We start from the raw sequence: 16806 nt of genomic DNA on the forward strand, positions 1-16806 counted from the left end.
TATAGCTCCAGGTGTACAGGGCGTGGTAGGACCTCACCGGGCACGGCAGGTAGAGGTAGGCGCCCGAATTGATGATCAGCTCCTTGGGCGGCTCGCCAAACACCACGACATCTGGGACCGGGGAAAAGCAGAGAAATTCATTGGCATTCTTTCCTGCACATCCCATTCGGTTCCCTATCCCCGACCTCACCGGCAACCGCCACTTCATGAATCATCACTTGGCCAGGTACGGGCGGGAATATTCCACCTTTATTGGGATCAGGAGAATGAACTGTTTCACCAATTGTTGCACCGACTGTTGGCATCAAGTCGGCCCAGTTCAGTACACCACGGGTTAGATACAGAGTAAAGCTCCCTCTACACTGTCCCATCAAACACTCCCAGGGCAGGTACAGCACGGGTTAGATACAGAGTAAAGCTCCCTCTACACTGTCCCATCAAACAATCCCAGGGTAGGTACAGCATGGGTTAGATACAGAATAAAGCTCCCTCTACACTGTCCCATCAAACACTCCCAGGGCAGGTACAGCACGGGTTAGATACAGAGTAAAGCTACCTCTACACTGTCCCATCAAACACTCCCAGGGCAGGTACAGCATGGGTTAGATACAGAGTAAAGCTCCCTCTACACTGTCCCATCAAACACTCCCAGGGCAGGTACAGCACGGGTTAGATACAGAGTAAAGCTCCCTCTACACTGTCCCATCAAACACTCCCAGGGCAGGTACAGCACGGGGTTAGATACAGAGTAAAGCTCCCTCTACACTGTCCCATCAAACACTCCCAGGGCAGGTACAGCACGGTTAGATACAGAGTAAAGCTCCCTCTACACTGTCCCATCAAACACTCCCAGGGCAGATACAGCACGGGTTAGATACAGAGTAAAGCTCCCTCTACACTGTCCCATCAAACACTCCCAGGGCAGGTACAGCACGGGTTAGGTACAGAGTAAAGCTCCCTCTACACTGTCCCATCAAACACTCCCAGGGCAGGTACAGCACGGGTTAGATACAGAGTAAAGCTCCCTCTACACTGTCCCATCAAACACTCCCAGGGCAGGTACAGCACGGGTTAGATACAGAGTAAAGCTCCCTCTACACTGTCCCATCAAACACTCCCAGGGCAGGTACAGCACGGGTTAGGTACAGAGTAAAGCTCCCTCTACACTGTCCCATCAAACACTCCCAGGGCAGGTACAGCACGGGTTAGATACAGAGTAAAGCTCCCTCTACACTGTCCCATCAAACACTCCCAGGGCAGGTGCAGCACGGGTTAGATACAGAGTAAAGCTCCCTCTACACTGTCCCATCAAACACTCCCAGGGCAGGTGCAGCACGGGTTAGATACAGAGTAAAGCTCCCTCTACACTGTCCCATCAAACACTCCCAGGGCAGGTACAGCACGGGTTAGATACAGAGTAAAGCTCCCTCTGCATTGTCTCCATCAAACACTCCCAGGGCAGGTACAGCACGGGTTAGATACAGAGTAAAGCTCCCTCTACACTGTCCCATCAAACACTCCCAGGGCAGGTAGAGCACGGGTTAGATACAGAGTAAAGCTCCCTCTACACTGTCCCATCAAACACTCCCAGGGCAGGTACAGCACGGGTTAGATACAGAGTGAAGCTCCCTCTACACTGTCCCATCAAACACTCCCAGGGCAGGTGCAGCACGGGTTAGATACAGAGTAAAGCTCCCTCTACACTGTCCCATCAAACACTCCCAGGGCAGCTACAGCACGGGTTAGATACAGAGTAAAGCTCCCTCTACACTGTCCCATCAAACACTCCCAGGGCAGGTATAGCACGGGTTAGATACAGAGTAAAGCTCCCTCTACACTGTCCCATCAAACACTCCCAGGGCAGGTACAGCACGGGTTAGATACAGAGTAAAGCTCCCTCTACACTGTCCCATCAAACACTCCCAGGGCAGGTACAGCACGGGTTAGACACAGTGTAAAGCTCCCTCTACACTGTCCCATCAAACACTCCCAGGGCAGGTACAGCACGGCTTAGATACAGAGTAAAGCTCCCTCTACACTGTCCCCATCAAACACTCCCAGGGCAGGTACAGCATGGGTTAGATACAGAGTAAAGCTCCCTCTACACTGTCCCCATCAAACACTCCCAGGGCAGGTACAGCACGGGTTAGATACAGAGTAAAGCTCCCTCTACACTGTCCCATCAAACACTCCCGGGGCAGGTACAGCACGGGTTAGATACAGAGTAAAGCTCCCTCTACACTGTCCCGTCAAACACTCCCGGGGCAGGTACAGCACGGGTTAGATACAGAGTAAAGCTCCCTCTACACTGTCCCATCAAACACTCCCGGGGCAGGTACAGCACGGGTTAGATACAGAGTAAAGCTCCCTCTACACTGTCCCATCAAACACTCCCAGGGCAGGTACAGCATGGGTTAGATACAGAGTTAAGCTCCCTCTACACTGTCCCATCAAACACTCCCAGGGCAGGTACAGCACGGGTTAGAGACAGAGTAAAGCTCCCTCTACACTGTCCCATCAAACACACCCAGGGCAGGTACAGCACGGGTTAGATACAGAGTAAAGCTCCCTCTGCACTGTCCCATCAAACACTCCCAGGGCAGGTACAGCACGGGTTAGATACAGAGTAAAGCTCCCTCTACACTGTCCCATCAAACACTCCCAGGGCAGGTACAGCACGGGTTAGATACAGAGTAAAGCTCCCTCTACACTGTCCCATCAAACACTCCCAGGGCAGGTACAGCACGGGTTAGATACAGAGTAAAGCTCCCTCTACACTGTCCCATCAAACACTCCCAGGGCAGGTACAGCACGGGTTAGATACAGAGTAAAGCTCCCTCTACACTGTCCCCATCAAACACTCCCAGGGCAGGTACAGCACGGGTTAGATACAGAGTAAAGCTCCCTCTACACTGTCCCATCAAACACACCCAGGGCAGGTACAGCACGGGTTAGATACAGAGTAAAGCTCCCTCTGCACTGTCCCATCAAACACTCCCAGGGCAGGTACAGCACGGGTTAGATACAGAGTAAAGCTCCCTCTACACTGTCCCATCAAACACTCCCAGGGCAGGTACAGCACGGGTTAGATACAGAGTAAAGCTCCCTCTACACTGTCCCATCAAACACTCCCAGGGCAGGTACAGCACGGGTTAGATACAGAGTAAAGCTCCCTCTACACTGTCCCATCAAACACTCCCAGGGCAGGTACAGCACGGGTTAGATACAGAGTAAAGCTCCCTCTACACTGTCCCCATCAAACACTCCCAGGGCAGGTACAGCACGGGTTAGATACAGAGTAAAGCTCCCTCTGCACTGTCCCATCAAACACTCCCAGGGCAGGTACAGCACGGGTTAGATACAGAGTAAAGCTCCCTCTACACTGTCCCATCAAACACTCCCAGGGCAGGTACAGCACGGGTTAGATACAGAGTAAAGCTCCCTCTACACTGTCCCAACAAACACTCCCAGGGCAGGTACAGCACGGGTTAGATACAGAGTAAAGCTCCCTCTACACTGTCCCATCAAACACTCCCAGGGCAGGTACAGCACGGGTTAGATACAGAGTAAAGCTCCCTCTACACTGTCCCATCAAACACTCCCAGGGCAGGTACAGCACGGGTTAGATACAGAGTAAAGCTCCCTCTACACTGTCCCATCAAACACTCCCAGGGCAGGTACAGCACGGGTTAGATACAGAGTAAAGCTCCCTCTACACTGTCCCATCAAACACTCCCAGGGCAGGTACAGCACGGGTTAGATACAGAGTAAAGCTCCCTCTACACTGTCCCATCAAACACTCCCAGGGCAGGTACAGCACGGGTTAGATACAGAGTAAAGCTCCCTCTACACTGTCCCATCAAACACTCCCAGGGCAGGTACAGCACGGGTTAGATACAGAGTAAAGCTCCCTCTACACTGTCCCATCAAACACTCCCAGGGCAGGTACAGCACGGGTTAGATACAGAGTAAAGCTCCCTCTACACTGTCCCAACAATGGAGCTCAACCTGCACTAATGGGATATTGGACAGTTTGTGCTGTGGGACCACTAAGACCGGGGTTTAGAGAGCCCCCCAACTCATTTCACGTTGGACCCACCCTTCCACCAGAAAGAGGAGACTTTCAGCAGGTCATTCTGGACTGAATTTCAACCTAGGTCCCGAGGTGCAAAGCCGGTATCGAACATGCTGCTCGTAAACCTCGCGATCCCTTCGACAACGGACAGGAGCTCGCAGTTTGCCTCGCCCCCTTCTTTTATGAATTTATTTTCTGCATCTTTCTGAAAAGGCCCAGAAGATGTGAATTAGGAAACTACGCTGGAACATATCAAGGCACCAGTCGGCTGCCCCGCCCCCTCCGGTGCTGAACCACACCGAGCAGGAAGATCCCACATTCTTTCCCTGGTATGTATTTGGTTAACTTTCTTTCATATAATTCATTCTCAGGATGCGGGCATCATTGGTAAGGCCCAGCATTTATTGCCCATCCCTAGTTGCCCGTGAGAAGCTGGCGGTGAGCTGCCTTCTTGAACCGCTGCAGTCCCTGTGGTGAAGGTGCTCCCACAGTGCTGTTAGGGAGCGAGTTCCAGGATTTTGACCCAGCGACGATGAAGGATCGGTCGATATATTTCCAAGTCAGGATGGTGTGTGACTTGGAGGGGAACTTGGAGGTGGTGGTGTTCCCATGCGCCTGCTGCCCTTGTCCTTCTAGGTGGAAGAGGTCGCGGGTTTGGGAGGTGCTGCCGAAGAAGCCTTGGCGAGTTGCTGCAGTGCATCTTGTAGATGGTACACACTGCAGCCACGGTGCGCCGGTGGTGGAGGGAGTGAATGTTTAAGGTGGTGGATGGGGTGCCGATCAAGCGGGCTGCTTTGTCCTGGATGGTGTCGAGCTTCTTGAGTGTTGTTGGAGCTGCACTCATCCAGGCAAGTGGAGAGTATTCCATCACACTCCTGACTTGTGCCTTGTAGATGGTGGAAAGGCTTTGGGGAGTCAGGAGGTGAGACACTCGCCGCAGAATTCCCAGCTAATCTCTGGAGCAGCAGTTTTGTGGGAACGAATGACCCCTGCGCAGCGTGGTTTAGGGAGGGAGAGAAATCGGCCGGGGGCTCCTCCGCGGATCGCTGTCCGACTGGAAAAAGCTGGGCTGCGATGCCCCTCACAGTTGAATAGCCTGTGGAAACTCCTGGCCTGCACCTGAGACACGGACATGGTGGGTGCGGTGCCGGTGGATGCCTGGGGCACTGCACGGCTGCGAGAGTCGGCACCTTGAGCAGGGGGAGACCGTTGGGGGGAAAGGGAAGAGACCGCCAGCGATTTGCACTGGGCTGACGGAAGGCGGGTATCCCGGGTCAGAGTCTGAAGCTGAGGCGGAGATTACCTGAGGCTCCGTCACAAATGGAGACATTGAGCTGCTCGACGTTCTGGAGGATTGCACTGCAACGGGAAATAAAACACAGAGTGAACGCCCTGTAAACCCGCTCAGTCCTGCAATACAAGCAGGACACTATTATTTATACAGCACATTGAGCGGCAAGCCATCGCCGACAAGAAATTAAATCAGAACGTTACGCATATCATTTAAGTTTGTCTTCTTTTGAGGTGGGTGTTAAGTTCTGTACTCGTTGAGGTGAGGCGATGGAACGCTTGCTCATTTCAGGCACCCAAAGCCAGCATCAAACACTCCCAGGGCAGGTACAGCACGGGTTAGATACAGAGTAAAGCTCCCTCTACACTGTCCCATCAAACACTCCAAGGGCAGGTACAGCATGGGGTTAGATACAGAGTAAAGCTCCCTCTACACTGTCTCATCAAACACTCCCAGGGCAGGTACAGCACGGGGTTAGATACAGAGTAAAGCTCCCTCTACACTGTCCCATCAAACACTCCCAGGGCAGGTACGGCACGGGTTCGATACAGAGTAAAGCTCTCTCTACACTGTCCCATCAAACACTCCCAGGGCAGGTACAGCACCGGTTAGATACAGAGTAAAGCTCCCTCTACACTGTCCCTTCAAACACTCCCAGGGCAGGTACAGCATGGGTTAGATACAGAGTAAAGCTCCCTCTACACTGTCCCATCAAACACTCCCAGGGCAGGTACAGCACGGGTTAGATACAGAGTAAAGCTCCCTCTACACTGTCCCATCAAACACTCCCAGGGCAGGTACAGCACGGGTTAGATACAGAGTAAAGCTCCCTCTACACTGTCCCTTCAAACACTCCCAGGGCAGGTACAGCATGGGGTTAGATACAGAGTAAAGCTCCCTCTACACTGTCCCTTCAAACACTCCCAGGACAGGTACAGCACGGGTTAGATACAGAGTAAAGCTCCCTCTACACTGTCCCTTCAAACACTCCCGGGCAGGCCGTGTCCAAGCATTTTACCTTCATGGACTTTCCGTTAGATTCATACCATGGAGCTTTGGAGACACAAGTAAAGTTGAAGTTCTGGCTCCCATTAATCTGCACACATCTCTCAAACTGCTCGTACTAAAAGATCTTAGTTTATTGATTTAGGATTTGTCCAATCACGAGGCAACAGGACTAAGAACGGTCGTTTTCGATGGCATGACAGAAGAAATAACAGAGACAGAAGGTGCGTGAAGAACTGAACGAGAGAGAGAGAGAGACGGGGGGGAATGAAAACTGTCGAGTGAGTCAATGACAGCGCTCTGCAATTGAGGCGTGTTCACTGAGGCCTACCTGTCACTGTCATTCAGAGTCCGCGGAATGGACACGCACTTCCCATTGGCTGTATCCCACCCGCAGTATGGATCTCTGGCGGCCACGCACTGTTTGCATGTGTTTCCGTAGCTCTCACAGTTTGCTAGCGGTAGTCGCACAGTCTCCAGCGAGGTTCCAACAAACAGGTGGCCCTGAAAGGGATGGGTCAGTCCAGAGTTAGCACTTGGAGTCCCGAGTCCAAGGTTGCTAGTACCAACAGCACATTCCGTGACCAGTATGGTTGCAAAGGGACACCGGCAGATTACGTGAGTGGGCAAAGCTATGGCAAATGGAGTTCAGTGTACCTAATGTTGCTACGTGATGTTACGCGGTTTCACGTAGAAGGAGCTAAATGTAACTGTGTCTCAAGTCTACCTACACGAGCTATATGAAGCTTCCCCACTTACCCCCTACCAATAACTGGGCCACACGGAACAGGAAGATGAGAGGCTACATAGGATTACATCGGAGATACGGCACAGAAAGAGGCCAGTCGGCCCAACCAGTCCATGCCGGTGTTTATGCTCCACTCGAGCCTCCTCCAGTCTTTCCTCATCTAACTCTATCAGCGTAACCCTCTATTCCCTTCTCCCTCATGTGTTTATCCAGCCTCCTTTTAAATGCATCTGTGCTATTCTCCTCGACCACTCCCTGTGGTAGCGAGTTCCACATTCTCACCACTCTCTGGGTAAAGGAGTTTCTCCTGAATTCCTTATTGGATTTCTTGGTGACTATCTTATATTGATGGCCTCCAGTTCTGGTCTTCCCCACAAGTGGAAACATTCTCTCTGTATCCACTCTATCAAAACCTTTCATAATTTTAAAGACCTCTACTAGGTCACACCTCAGCCTTTTGTTCAAGAGAAAAGAGACCCAGCCTGTTCATCCTTTCCTGATATGTATACCCTCGCATTTCTGGTATCATCCTTGTAAATCTCTGCACCCTCTCCAGTGCCTCTATATCCTTTTTATAATATGGCAACCAGAACTGTACGCAGTACTCCAAGTGTGGTCTAACCAAGGTTCGATACAGGTTTAGCATAACTGCCCTACTTTTCAATTCTATCCCTCTAGAAATAAACCCTAGTGCTTGGTTTGCTTTTTATGGCCTTGCTAACCTGTGTTGCCACTTTTAGTGATTTGTGTATTTGTACTCCGAGATCCCTTTGTTCCTCTGCCCCACCTAGACTCGCGCCCTCCAAGTGATAAGTGACTTCCCTATTCTTCCGACCAAAATGTAATATCTCACATTTATCTGTGTTAATCTTCATTTGCCAATTATATGCCCATTCTGTAAGTTTATTAATGTCCAGTAATTTGTTGCGGTCCTCCTTAGTATTGACTATTCCCCCCAATTTGGTGTCATCTGCAAATTTAGAAATTGTGTTTTTGATTCCAAAGCCTAAATCGTTAATATAAATTGTGAACAACAGTGGTCCCAGCACTGATCCTTGTGGAACACCACTACCCACCTTCTGCCACTGTGAACAGCTACCCTTTACTCCCACTCTCTGCTTTCTGTCCTGAGGCCAGCTAGCTATCTATTCTGCTACTTGTCCCTTGACTCCGCATTCTCTGACCTTATTCGTCAGTCTATTATGTGGTAACTTATCGAAGGCCTTTTGAAAATCTAGATAAATTACATCTACTACATAACCCTTGTCTAATCTCTCTGTTACCTCTTCAAAAAATTCAGTGAGGTTCGTCAAGCAAGACTTTCCTTTTTGAAATCCATGCTGACTATTCATCATTATTATATTTTTGGTTGCTAGATGTTCTTCTATTTTCTCCATTAGTAGGGATTCAATTATTTTTCCTGCCACCAATGTTAAACTGACTGGTCTATAGTTCCCTGGACATGTTCTATCCCCCTTAAATATTAATATTACGTTAGCTATCCGCCAGTCCTCTGGCACTACACCCTTTTTCTAATGTATTGTTAAATATGTGTAGTAATGCTTCTGCTATCTCTTCCCTAGATTCTTTTAAAAGTCGTGGATGCAATCCATCCAGACCAGGGGTTTTATCCTCTTTGATTAGTTTATTTAATATATCTCCTCTTTTTATTTTAAATGCACTTATCTCATTACTAATCTCATCATCCGATGTCATGTCCACCTGTTCTATCTCCCTGGTAAATACTGAAGCAAAATAATTATTTAATATTTCTGCCATCTCTCTATCGCTGCCTGTGGTATTAGCCTGTCCATCCCTTAATGGCCCTATTCCCATCCCGACCTTCGTTTTTTTTATTGATGTGCCTGTAAAATATTTTACTATTTTGTTTCATGTTCCTTGCTAAACAGCACACTCTGTGACCAGTGTGATTGCAAAGGGACACAAAAGATTACGTGAGTGGGCAAAGCTATGGCAAATGCAGTTCAGTTGTCCCTAATGTTGCTACGTGAGGTTTCATGGTTTCATGTAGAAGGAGCTAAATGCAGCGGTGTCTCAAGGCAGTCCAACACAAGCTATGTGAACCCACCCCCCCCCCCCCCAGCTCCCACGCCCCAATAGCTGAGCCACACGGAATAGGAAGACTAGAGGCTGGATTCCCAGTCTGGGCTGATCCCAACTGGGGAAGCAGTAGGCTGATGTCCCGCTTCCCGATCACCATCTTGTGACCCGGACTGGGAATTGCATGGGTGACGGCAGGATAGGGTTCAGCTCTGAAACCACCCCCCCTGTGGTTGACCAGCTTTCCGACGCTCTCTATCTAGGCTCAGACATGAAGAGACGTGAGGGTGAGGTACAGGAGGGGTGCCCGCCCAGCAGGGAGACTTCAGAAACTTTCTCCACAGCACCACTATTGTCCAGATCCTGCAACTACATTGTTACCATCGACTGTTTACATGCAAGATTTCCATTCTAACCTGCTACATAACAACTAGCATCTATCCAGCACCTTTAACGTAGTAAAACGTCCCACGGCGCTTCACAGGAACGTAAATCAGACAAACTTTGACCCCGAGCCACATACGGAGATATTAGGACAGGTGACCAAAAGCTGGGTCAAAGCGGTCAGTTTTAAGGAGCGTCTTAAAGGAGGAGAGAGAGAGGCGGAGAGGTTTAGGGAGGGAATTCCAGAGCTCGGGGCCCAGGCAGCTGAAGGCACGGCCGCCAATGGTGGAGCGATGGAAATCGGGGGATGCGCAAGAGGGCAGAATTGGAGGAGCACAGAGATCTCGGAGGGTTGTAACTTCAGTGTTAAATGTCGACGTAAAAGGGTGACAAAAATCATGACAACAGGGAGTGTGCGCACACACACACCCTCACACCCTCATACACACTCACACTCTCACACACACTCTCACACACACTCTCACACACACACTCTCACACTCACACTCTCACACTCTCACACACACACTCTCACACACTCACACACTCACACACACTCACACACTCACACACACTCTCACACTCTCACTCTCACACTCTCACACTCTCACACACACTCACACACACACACACTCTCACACACACACTCTCACACACTCTCACACACACACTCTCACACACACACTCACTCTCACACACACTCTCACACTCACTCTCACACACACACTCACTCTCACACACTCTCACACTCTCACACTCTCACACACTCACACACTCTCACACACACACTCTCACACACACACTCACTCTCACACACACACACACTCACACACTCTCACTCTCACACACACACTCTCACACACACACTCACTCTCACACACACTCTCACACACACACTCACACTCACTCTCACACACACTCTCACACTCACACTCTCTCACACACACACTCACTCACACACACACTCTCACACTCACTCACACACACACTCTCTCACACACACACTCACTCTCACACACACACTCTCACACTCACACTCTCTCACACACACACTCACTCTCACACACACACTCACTCACACTCTCTCACACACACATTCACTCACACACACACACACACACACACACACACAAGTTTATTTTGATAATATAAGAGATTGCCCTCCAATGTCCCCATCCCTCCTGAAGGTGGTCTCTTGTGCTGGCCATGTTCGATAGCACTGGAGAGGTACCACCAACGCTTCAAGGACACCCTCAAAGCCTCCTTGAAAAAGTGCAACATCCCCCACCGACACCTGGGAATCCCTGGCCCAAGACCGCACAAAGTGGAGGAGAAGCATCCGGGAAGGCGCCGAACACCTCAAGTCTCTTCGCCGGGAGCAAGCGGAAGCCAAGCGCAGGCAGCGGAAGGAGCGCACGTCAACCCAAGCACCCCACACCCACCCGCCCCTTCAACCACCGTCTGCCCCACCTGTGACAGAGACTGTAGGTCCCGCATTGGACTCATCAGTCACCTGAGAACTCATTTTTAGTGTGGAAGCAAGTCATCCAGGTAAGCATGCAGGTGCAGCAGGCGGTTAAGGCGGCAAATGGTATATTGGCCTTTGTAGCGAGAGGGTTCGAGTACAGGAGCAAGGATGTCTTGCTGCAGTTGTACAGGGCGTTGGTGAAACCACACCTTGAGTATTGTGTGCAGTTTTGATTACCTTATCTGAGGAAGGATGTTCTTGCCATGGAGGGAGTGCAGCGAAGATTCACCAGGCTGATACCTGGGATGGCAGGAATGACGTATGAGGAGAGATTGGGTCGATTGGGCTTATACTCGCTGGAGTTTAGAAGAATGAGAGGGGATCTCATTGAAACTTATAAAATTCTAACAGGACTAGACAGACTAGATGCAGGAAGGATGTTCCCGATGGCGGGGGAGTCCAGAACCAGGGGTCACAGTCTAAGGATAAGGGGTAAGCCATTTAGGACAGAGATGAGGAGGAATTTCTTCACCCAGAGAGTGGTGAACCTGTGGAATTCTCTACCACTGAAGGCAGTAGAGGCCAATTCATTAAATATATTCAAGAAGGAGTTAGATATATTTCTTAAGGCTAAAGGGATCAAGGGATATGGGGAGAAGGCAGGGACAGGGTACTGAATTTGGATGATCAGCCATGATCTCATTGAATGGCGGAGCGGGCTCGAGGGGCCGAATGGCCGACTCCTGCTCCTATCTTCTATGTTTCTATCCTCGGTTCCGAGGGACTGCCTAAGAAGAAGAAGAAGTTCCATAGGCTCCACTTCAGTAGCGCGAGTTGGCAGGGCCCCGAGCTCGATCGCATCGATCCTGCCACACACGCACATTCGCTTTCCCGAAGGACTCGCTGGATGCCCCCACCCCCCGCAGCCCAGATACGACGGGGCCGATTGTAGCTTCCCCCTTGTGGCCTCCCCCAGCCGAGGTGACTTAACTCGGCACCCCCCCTGGCCCGTGTGGCTCAGTCCCACACCGCCACCTTGCCCACCGAGGCAGCGGGAGACGTGCCGCTTATCCGAATCTTACCGTGCTAGAGTCCAGAGTCATGGCCGAGACGGGAGCCTCAGTCTTAAAGGGGCTGAGCTCGGAAATAATGAAGGACTTCCCATTGCTGTGAAGAACTTTATGGATCTTCCCGTTTCCTTAAAGAACAAATTAGAACAAGTAAGACTACACAACATACACACAGGTTTGCTCCACCCGCACAACAGATACCCCACCTAAAGAACAGATACACGCTGCACATCCCACCCACAGAGCCTATATCCCACCCACATTAAACGTACCCGCCCACAGAACTTCTAGCCTGGCCCCACCCGCCACAGGTTAGTGTGTAGAATCATACAGCACAGAAGGAGGCCATTCAGCCCATCATTTCTGGCATAGCTCCCTCGCGGAGCTCTCCAATTAGTCCCACTCTTCCCCCTCGCTCTTTCCCCGTAACCCTGCAAATTTTCCCCCTCGAGTCTTTATCCAATTCCCTTTTGAAAGTCACTATTGAATCTGCTTCCACCGCCCTTTCAGGCAGCGCGTCCCAGATCACAACAACTCGCTGCGTAAAAAACATTCTCCTCATCTCCCCCTCTGGTTCTTTTGCTAATTATCTTCAATCTGTGTCCTCTGGTTACCAACCCTCCTGCCACTGGAAACAGCTTTTCCTTATTTACTCTTATCGAAACCGTTCATGATTTTGAACGCCTCTATTAAATCTCCTCTTAACCTTCTCTGCTCTAAGGAGAACGACCCCAGCTTTTCCAGTCTCTCCACGTAGCTGAAGTCCCTCATCCCCTGGGACCATTCTGGTCAATCTCCTCCGCACCCTCTCCAAGGCCTTGACATCCTTCTTAAAGTGCGGTGCCCAGAATTGGACACAAGAGGCCCAACCAGTGTTTTAAAAGGGTTTAGCATAACAGGTATACTGGTATATTGAAACATACAAGATTCTGAGGGGGATTGACAGGGTAGATGCCGAGAGGTTTCCCCCTGGCTGGAGAGTCTCGAACCAGGGGTCACAGTCTCAGGATAAGGGGTCGGCCATTGAGGACTGAGATGAGGAGGAATTTCTTCACTCAGAGGGCGGTGAATCTTTGGAATTCTCTGCCCCAGAGGGCTGTGGAGGCTCAGTCGTTGAGTATATTCAAGGCTGATCGATAGATTTTTGGACTCCAGGGGAATCGAGGGATATGGGGATCGGGCGGGAAAGTGGAGTTGAGGTCGATGATCAGCCGTGATCTTATTGAATGGCGGAGCGGGCTGGAGGGGCCGAATGGCCGACTCCCACTCCTAATTTGTATGTTCTTAAATATCCCAGGCCCACCTGGTACAGGTTAGTGTATCTATCCCAGGCCCACCTGGTACAGGTTAGTGTATCTATCCCAGGCCCACCCGGTACAGGTTAGTGTATATATCCCAGTCCCACCTTGTACAGGTTAGTGTATCTATCCCAGGCCCACCTAGTACAGGTTAGTGTATCTATCCCAGGCCCACCTGGTACAGGTTAGTGTATATATCCCAGGCCCACCTGGTACAGGTTAGTGTATCTATCCCAGGCCCACCTGGTACAGGTTAGTGTATCTATCCCAGGCCCACCTGGTACAGGTTAGTGTATCTATCCCAGGCCCACCTAGTACAGGTTAGTGTATCTATCCCAGGCCCACCTAGTACAGGTTAGTGTATCTATCCCAGGCCCACCTGGTACAGGTTAGTGTATCTATCCCAGGCCCACCTGGTACAGGTTAGTGTATCTATCCCAGGCCCACCTGGTACAGGTTAGTGTATCTATCCCAGGCCCACCTGGTACAGGTTAGTGTATCTATCCCAGGCCCACCTGGTACAGGTTAGTGTATCTATCCCAGGCCCACCTAGTACAGGTTAGTGTATCTATCCCAGGCCCACCTGGTACAGGTTAGTGTATCTATCCCAGGCCCACCTGGTACAGGTTAGTGTATCTATCCCAGTCCCACCTGGTGCAGGTTAGTGTATCTATCCCAGTCCCACCTGGTACAGGTTAGTGTATATATCCCAGTCCCACCTGGTGCAGGTTAGTGTATCTATCCCAGTCCCACCTGGTACAGGTTAGTGTATATATCCCAGTCCCACCTGGTGCAGGTTAGTGTATCTATCCCAGGCCCACCTGGTACAGGTTAGTGTATCTATCCCAGGCCCACTTGGTACAGGTTAGTGTATCTATCCCAGGCCCACCTGGTACAGGTTAGTGTATCTATCCCAGGCCCGCCTGGTACAGGTTAGTGTATCTATCCCAGGCCCACCTGGTACAGGTTAGTGTATCTATCCCAGTCCCACCTGGTGCAGGTTAGTGTATCTATCCCAGGCCCACCTGGTACAGGTTAGTGTATATATCCCAGGCCCACTTGGTACGGGTTAGTGTATCTATCCCAGGCCCACCTGGTGCAGGTTAGTGTATCTATCCCAGGCCCGCCTGGTACAGGTTAGTGTATCTATCCCAGGCCCACCTAGTACAGGTTAGTGTATCTATCCCAGTCCCACCTAGTACAGGTTAGTGTATCTATCCCAGTCCCACCTGGTGCAGGTTAGTGTATCTATCCCAGGCCCACCTGGTGCAGGTTAGTGTATCTATCCCAGGCCCACCTGGTACAGGTAGCAGCATGTTCACCAATGATGTAGCCCGTAACGTACCTGTGCCGAGGAACAAGACCTGATGGAAGTTCTGGCTGGCTCCCCTGACTCTATCAGCAGTGATCCTTGTGTAGCTGCTGTGCTTCATGACATAGAGAGGGTGCCTCTTGATTGGGTAGATGGGGTCCTCCATCTCTGGGTGGTTCCTGATTACCTGAATGGTTTTAGGCTGGGTGCTGGTGGTACACTGCGGAAATGGATGCCGGTCAGTAGCGTTTGCGAAACACACGAGGCCGTGAGCATCCCCGTTCCCGATTTTGCTCGCACCTCCCGGGCAGTCCGTTATTTACATATGTGGCCCCTGTGCATGAACTACCCCTTGAATGCATCTACGCTAGTCACCTCAATTACTACTACCTGTACTTGCCCATAGTGAGATTGGAACCGATGATCTTTGGGCTGACCAGTCCACGAACCACCAGGCGATCACACCAACCCCTAATTTCCAGCCGTGACCACTGGTTAGCGATGAGAAGCAGGAACCCCGATTGGTTTCCGCCTCCACCACCAGGGATTAAATTCCGAGGAGAGAGTGCACAAACTAGGGTTGTAATCCCTGGAGTTTAGATGGTTAAGGAGTGATTTGATCGAAGTTTTCAAGTTCTCAAGGGGAAACTGATAGAGAGAAACTATTTCCGCTGGTTGGGGAGTCTAGGACTAGGGGGCAGAGTCTAAGAATTAGAGCCAGACCTTTCAGGAGTGAAGTTAGGAAACACTTCTACACACAAAGGGTGGTAGAAGTTTGGAACTCTCTTCCGCAATCGGCAATTGATACTGGATCAATTGTTAATTTTAAATCTGATAGATTCCTGTTAACCAAAGGTATTAAGGGATACGGGCCAAAGGCGGGTAGATGGAGCTAGGTCGCAGATCAGCCATGATCTCATTGAAGGGCGGAACAGGCTCGAGGGGCTGAATGGCCTCCTCCTGATCCTGTGTAACAGCTCGAGGGGCTGAATGGCCTCCTCCTGTTCCTGTGCAACAGGCTCGAGGGGGTGAATGGCCTCCTCCTGTTCCTGTGTAACAGGCTCAAGGGGCTGGATGGCATCCTCCTGTTCCTGTGTAACAGGCTCGAGGGGCTGAATGGGCCTCCTCCTGTTCCTGTGTAACAGGCTCGAGGGGGCTGAACGGCCTCCTCCTGTTCCTGTGTAACAGGCTCGAGGAGCTGAATGGGCCTCCTCCTGTTCCTGTGTAACAGGCTCGAGGGGCTGAATGGCCTCCTCCTGTTCCTGTGTAACAGGCTCGAGGGGCTGAATGGGCTCCTCCTGTTCCTGTGTAATCGGCTCGAGGGGCTGAATGGGCCTCCTCCTGTTCCTAATGTAACGAGCTCGAGGGGGCTGAATGGCCTCCTCCTGTTCCTGTGTGTCCCCCCGAGATACCGACCACCTCCCCAGCGATGATCCCCTCGCTCAGCACAGACTGGCAGTGGAACCCAAGATCAGTCCAATGCTCAGCTGCCGATATCCCAGCTGAACCACGGGGAGAGCTGGGAAAAACTCGTAGAAAGCTTTGCCGTACCGTTCCTGGCCTCTGATTGCCCGCCAGGTTGCTATTGGAACCCTTCAGACTGGAGGTTGTAAACACCCGGTCGATGTCCGCTTGTGAATAGGCACAGATTGCAGTGGAGTTCCTGCAGAAAACAGTATCAGCAAGTCAGTTAAGTTGGTTAAATGTCCATTCGCACCATTGCTGTTTTTTGTGGGATCGCGCTGTGCACAGAATGGCTTTGATTGTAGCCGCGCTTCAAAGTAACTTTCGGCAGCACCTCCCAAACCCGCGACCTCTACCGCCTAGAAGGACAAGGGCAGCAGGCGCATGGGAACACCACCACCTCCAAGTTCCCCTCCGAGTCACACACACCATCCCAACTTGGAAATATATCGCCCATTCTGACTGATACCTGGGATGGCAGGGATGACGTATGAAGAGAGATTGGGTCGATTAGGCTTATATTCGCTAGAGTTTAGAAGAATGAAAGGGGATCTCATTGAAACTTATAAAATTCTTACAGGACTAGACAGACTAGATGCAGGAAGGATGTTCCCGATGGCGGGGGAGTCC

General features: G+C 51.0%; 2 protein-coding genes across 3 annotated transcripts in view; one reads left to right on the top strand and one right to left on the bottom strand.

The window, feature by feature from the left end:
- Positions 1–16806, top strand: part of LOC147086434 (semaphorin-4B-like) — a 225931-nt gene that overhangs the window by 70214 nt on the left and 138911 nt on the right. The window contains exon 2 of one of the 2 annotated variants that reach the window (XM_085978536.1): positions 4289–4404. The exons of the other annotated variant lie outside the window; for it this stretch is intronic. The gene's annotated coding sequence lies outside the window, so the exon portion shown is untranslated. The remainder of the gene's footprint in view (positions 1–4288; positions 4405–16806) is intronic. 2 annotated transcript variants of the gene reach the window in all.
- The window catches only part of LOC147086437 (semaphorin-7A-like), a gene marked incomplete at its 3' end in the record, with an annotated part of 35463 nt that continues 18661 nt past the window's right edge, over positions 5–16806 (bottom strand). Inside the window, exons 9-14 of the mRNA XM_085978251.1 lie at positions 16264–16375; positions 14746–14932; positions 12115–12230; positions 6703–6875; positions 5379–5434; positions 5–111 (exon numbers count right to left, since the gene is read on the bottom strand). Of these exons, the coding sequence (XP_085834377.1) occupies positions 5–111; positions 5379–5434; positions 6703–6875; positions 12115–12230; positions 14746–14932; positions 16264–16375 (751 nt within the window). The remainder of the gene's footprint in view (positions 112–5378; positions 5435–6702; positions 6876–12114; positions 12231–14745; positions 14933–16263; positions 16376–16806) is intronic.

Source organism: Somniosus microcephalus, unplaced genomic scaffold, assembly GCF_052327205.1.
Source record: "Somniosus microcephalus isolate GS21.2 unplaced genomic scaffold, FLI_Smic_1.0 unresolved_chr7, whole genome shotgun sequence".
In the NCBI taxonomy this organism is placed as follows: domain Eukaryota; kingdom Metazoa; phylum Chordata; class Chondrichthyes; order Squaliformes; family Somniosidae; genus Somniosus; species Somniosus microcephalus.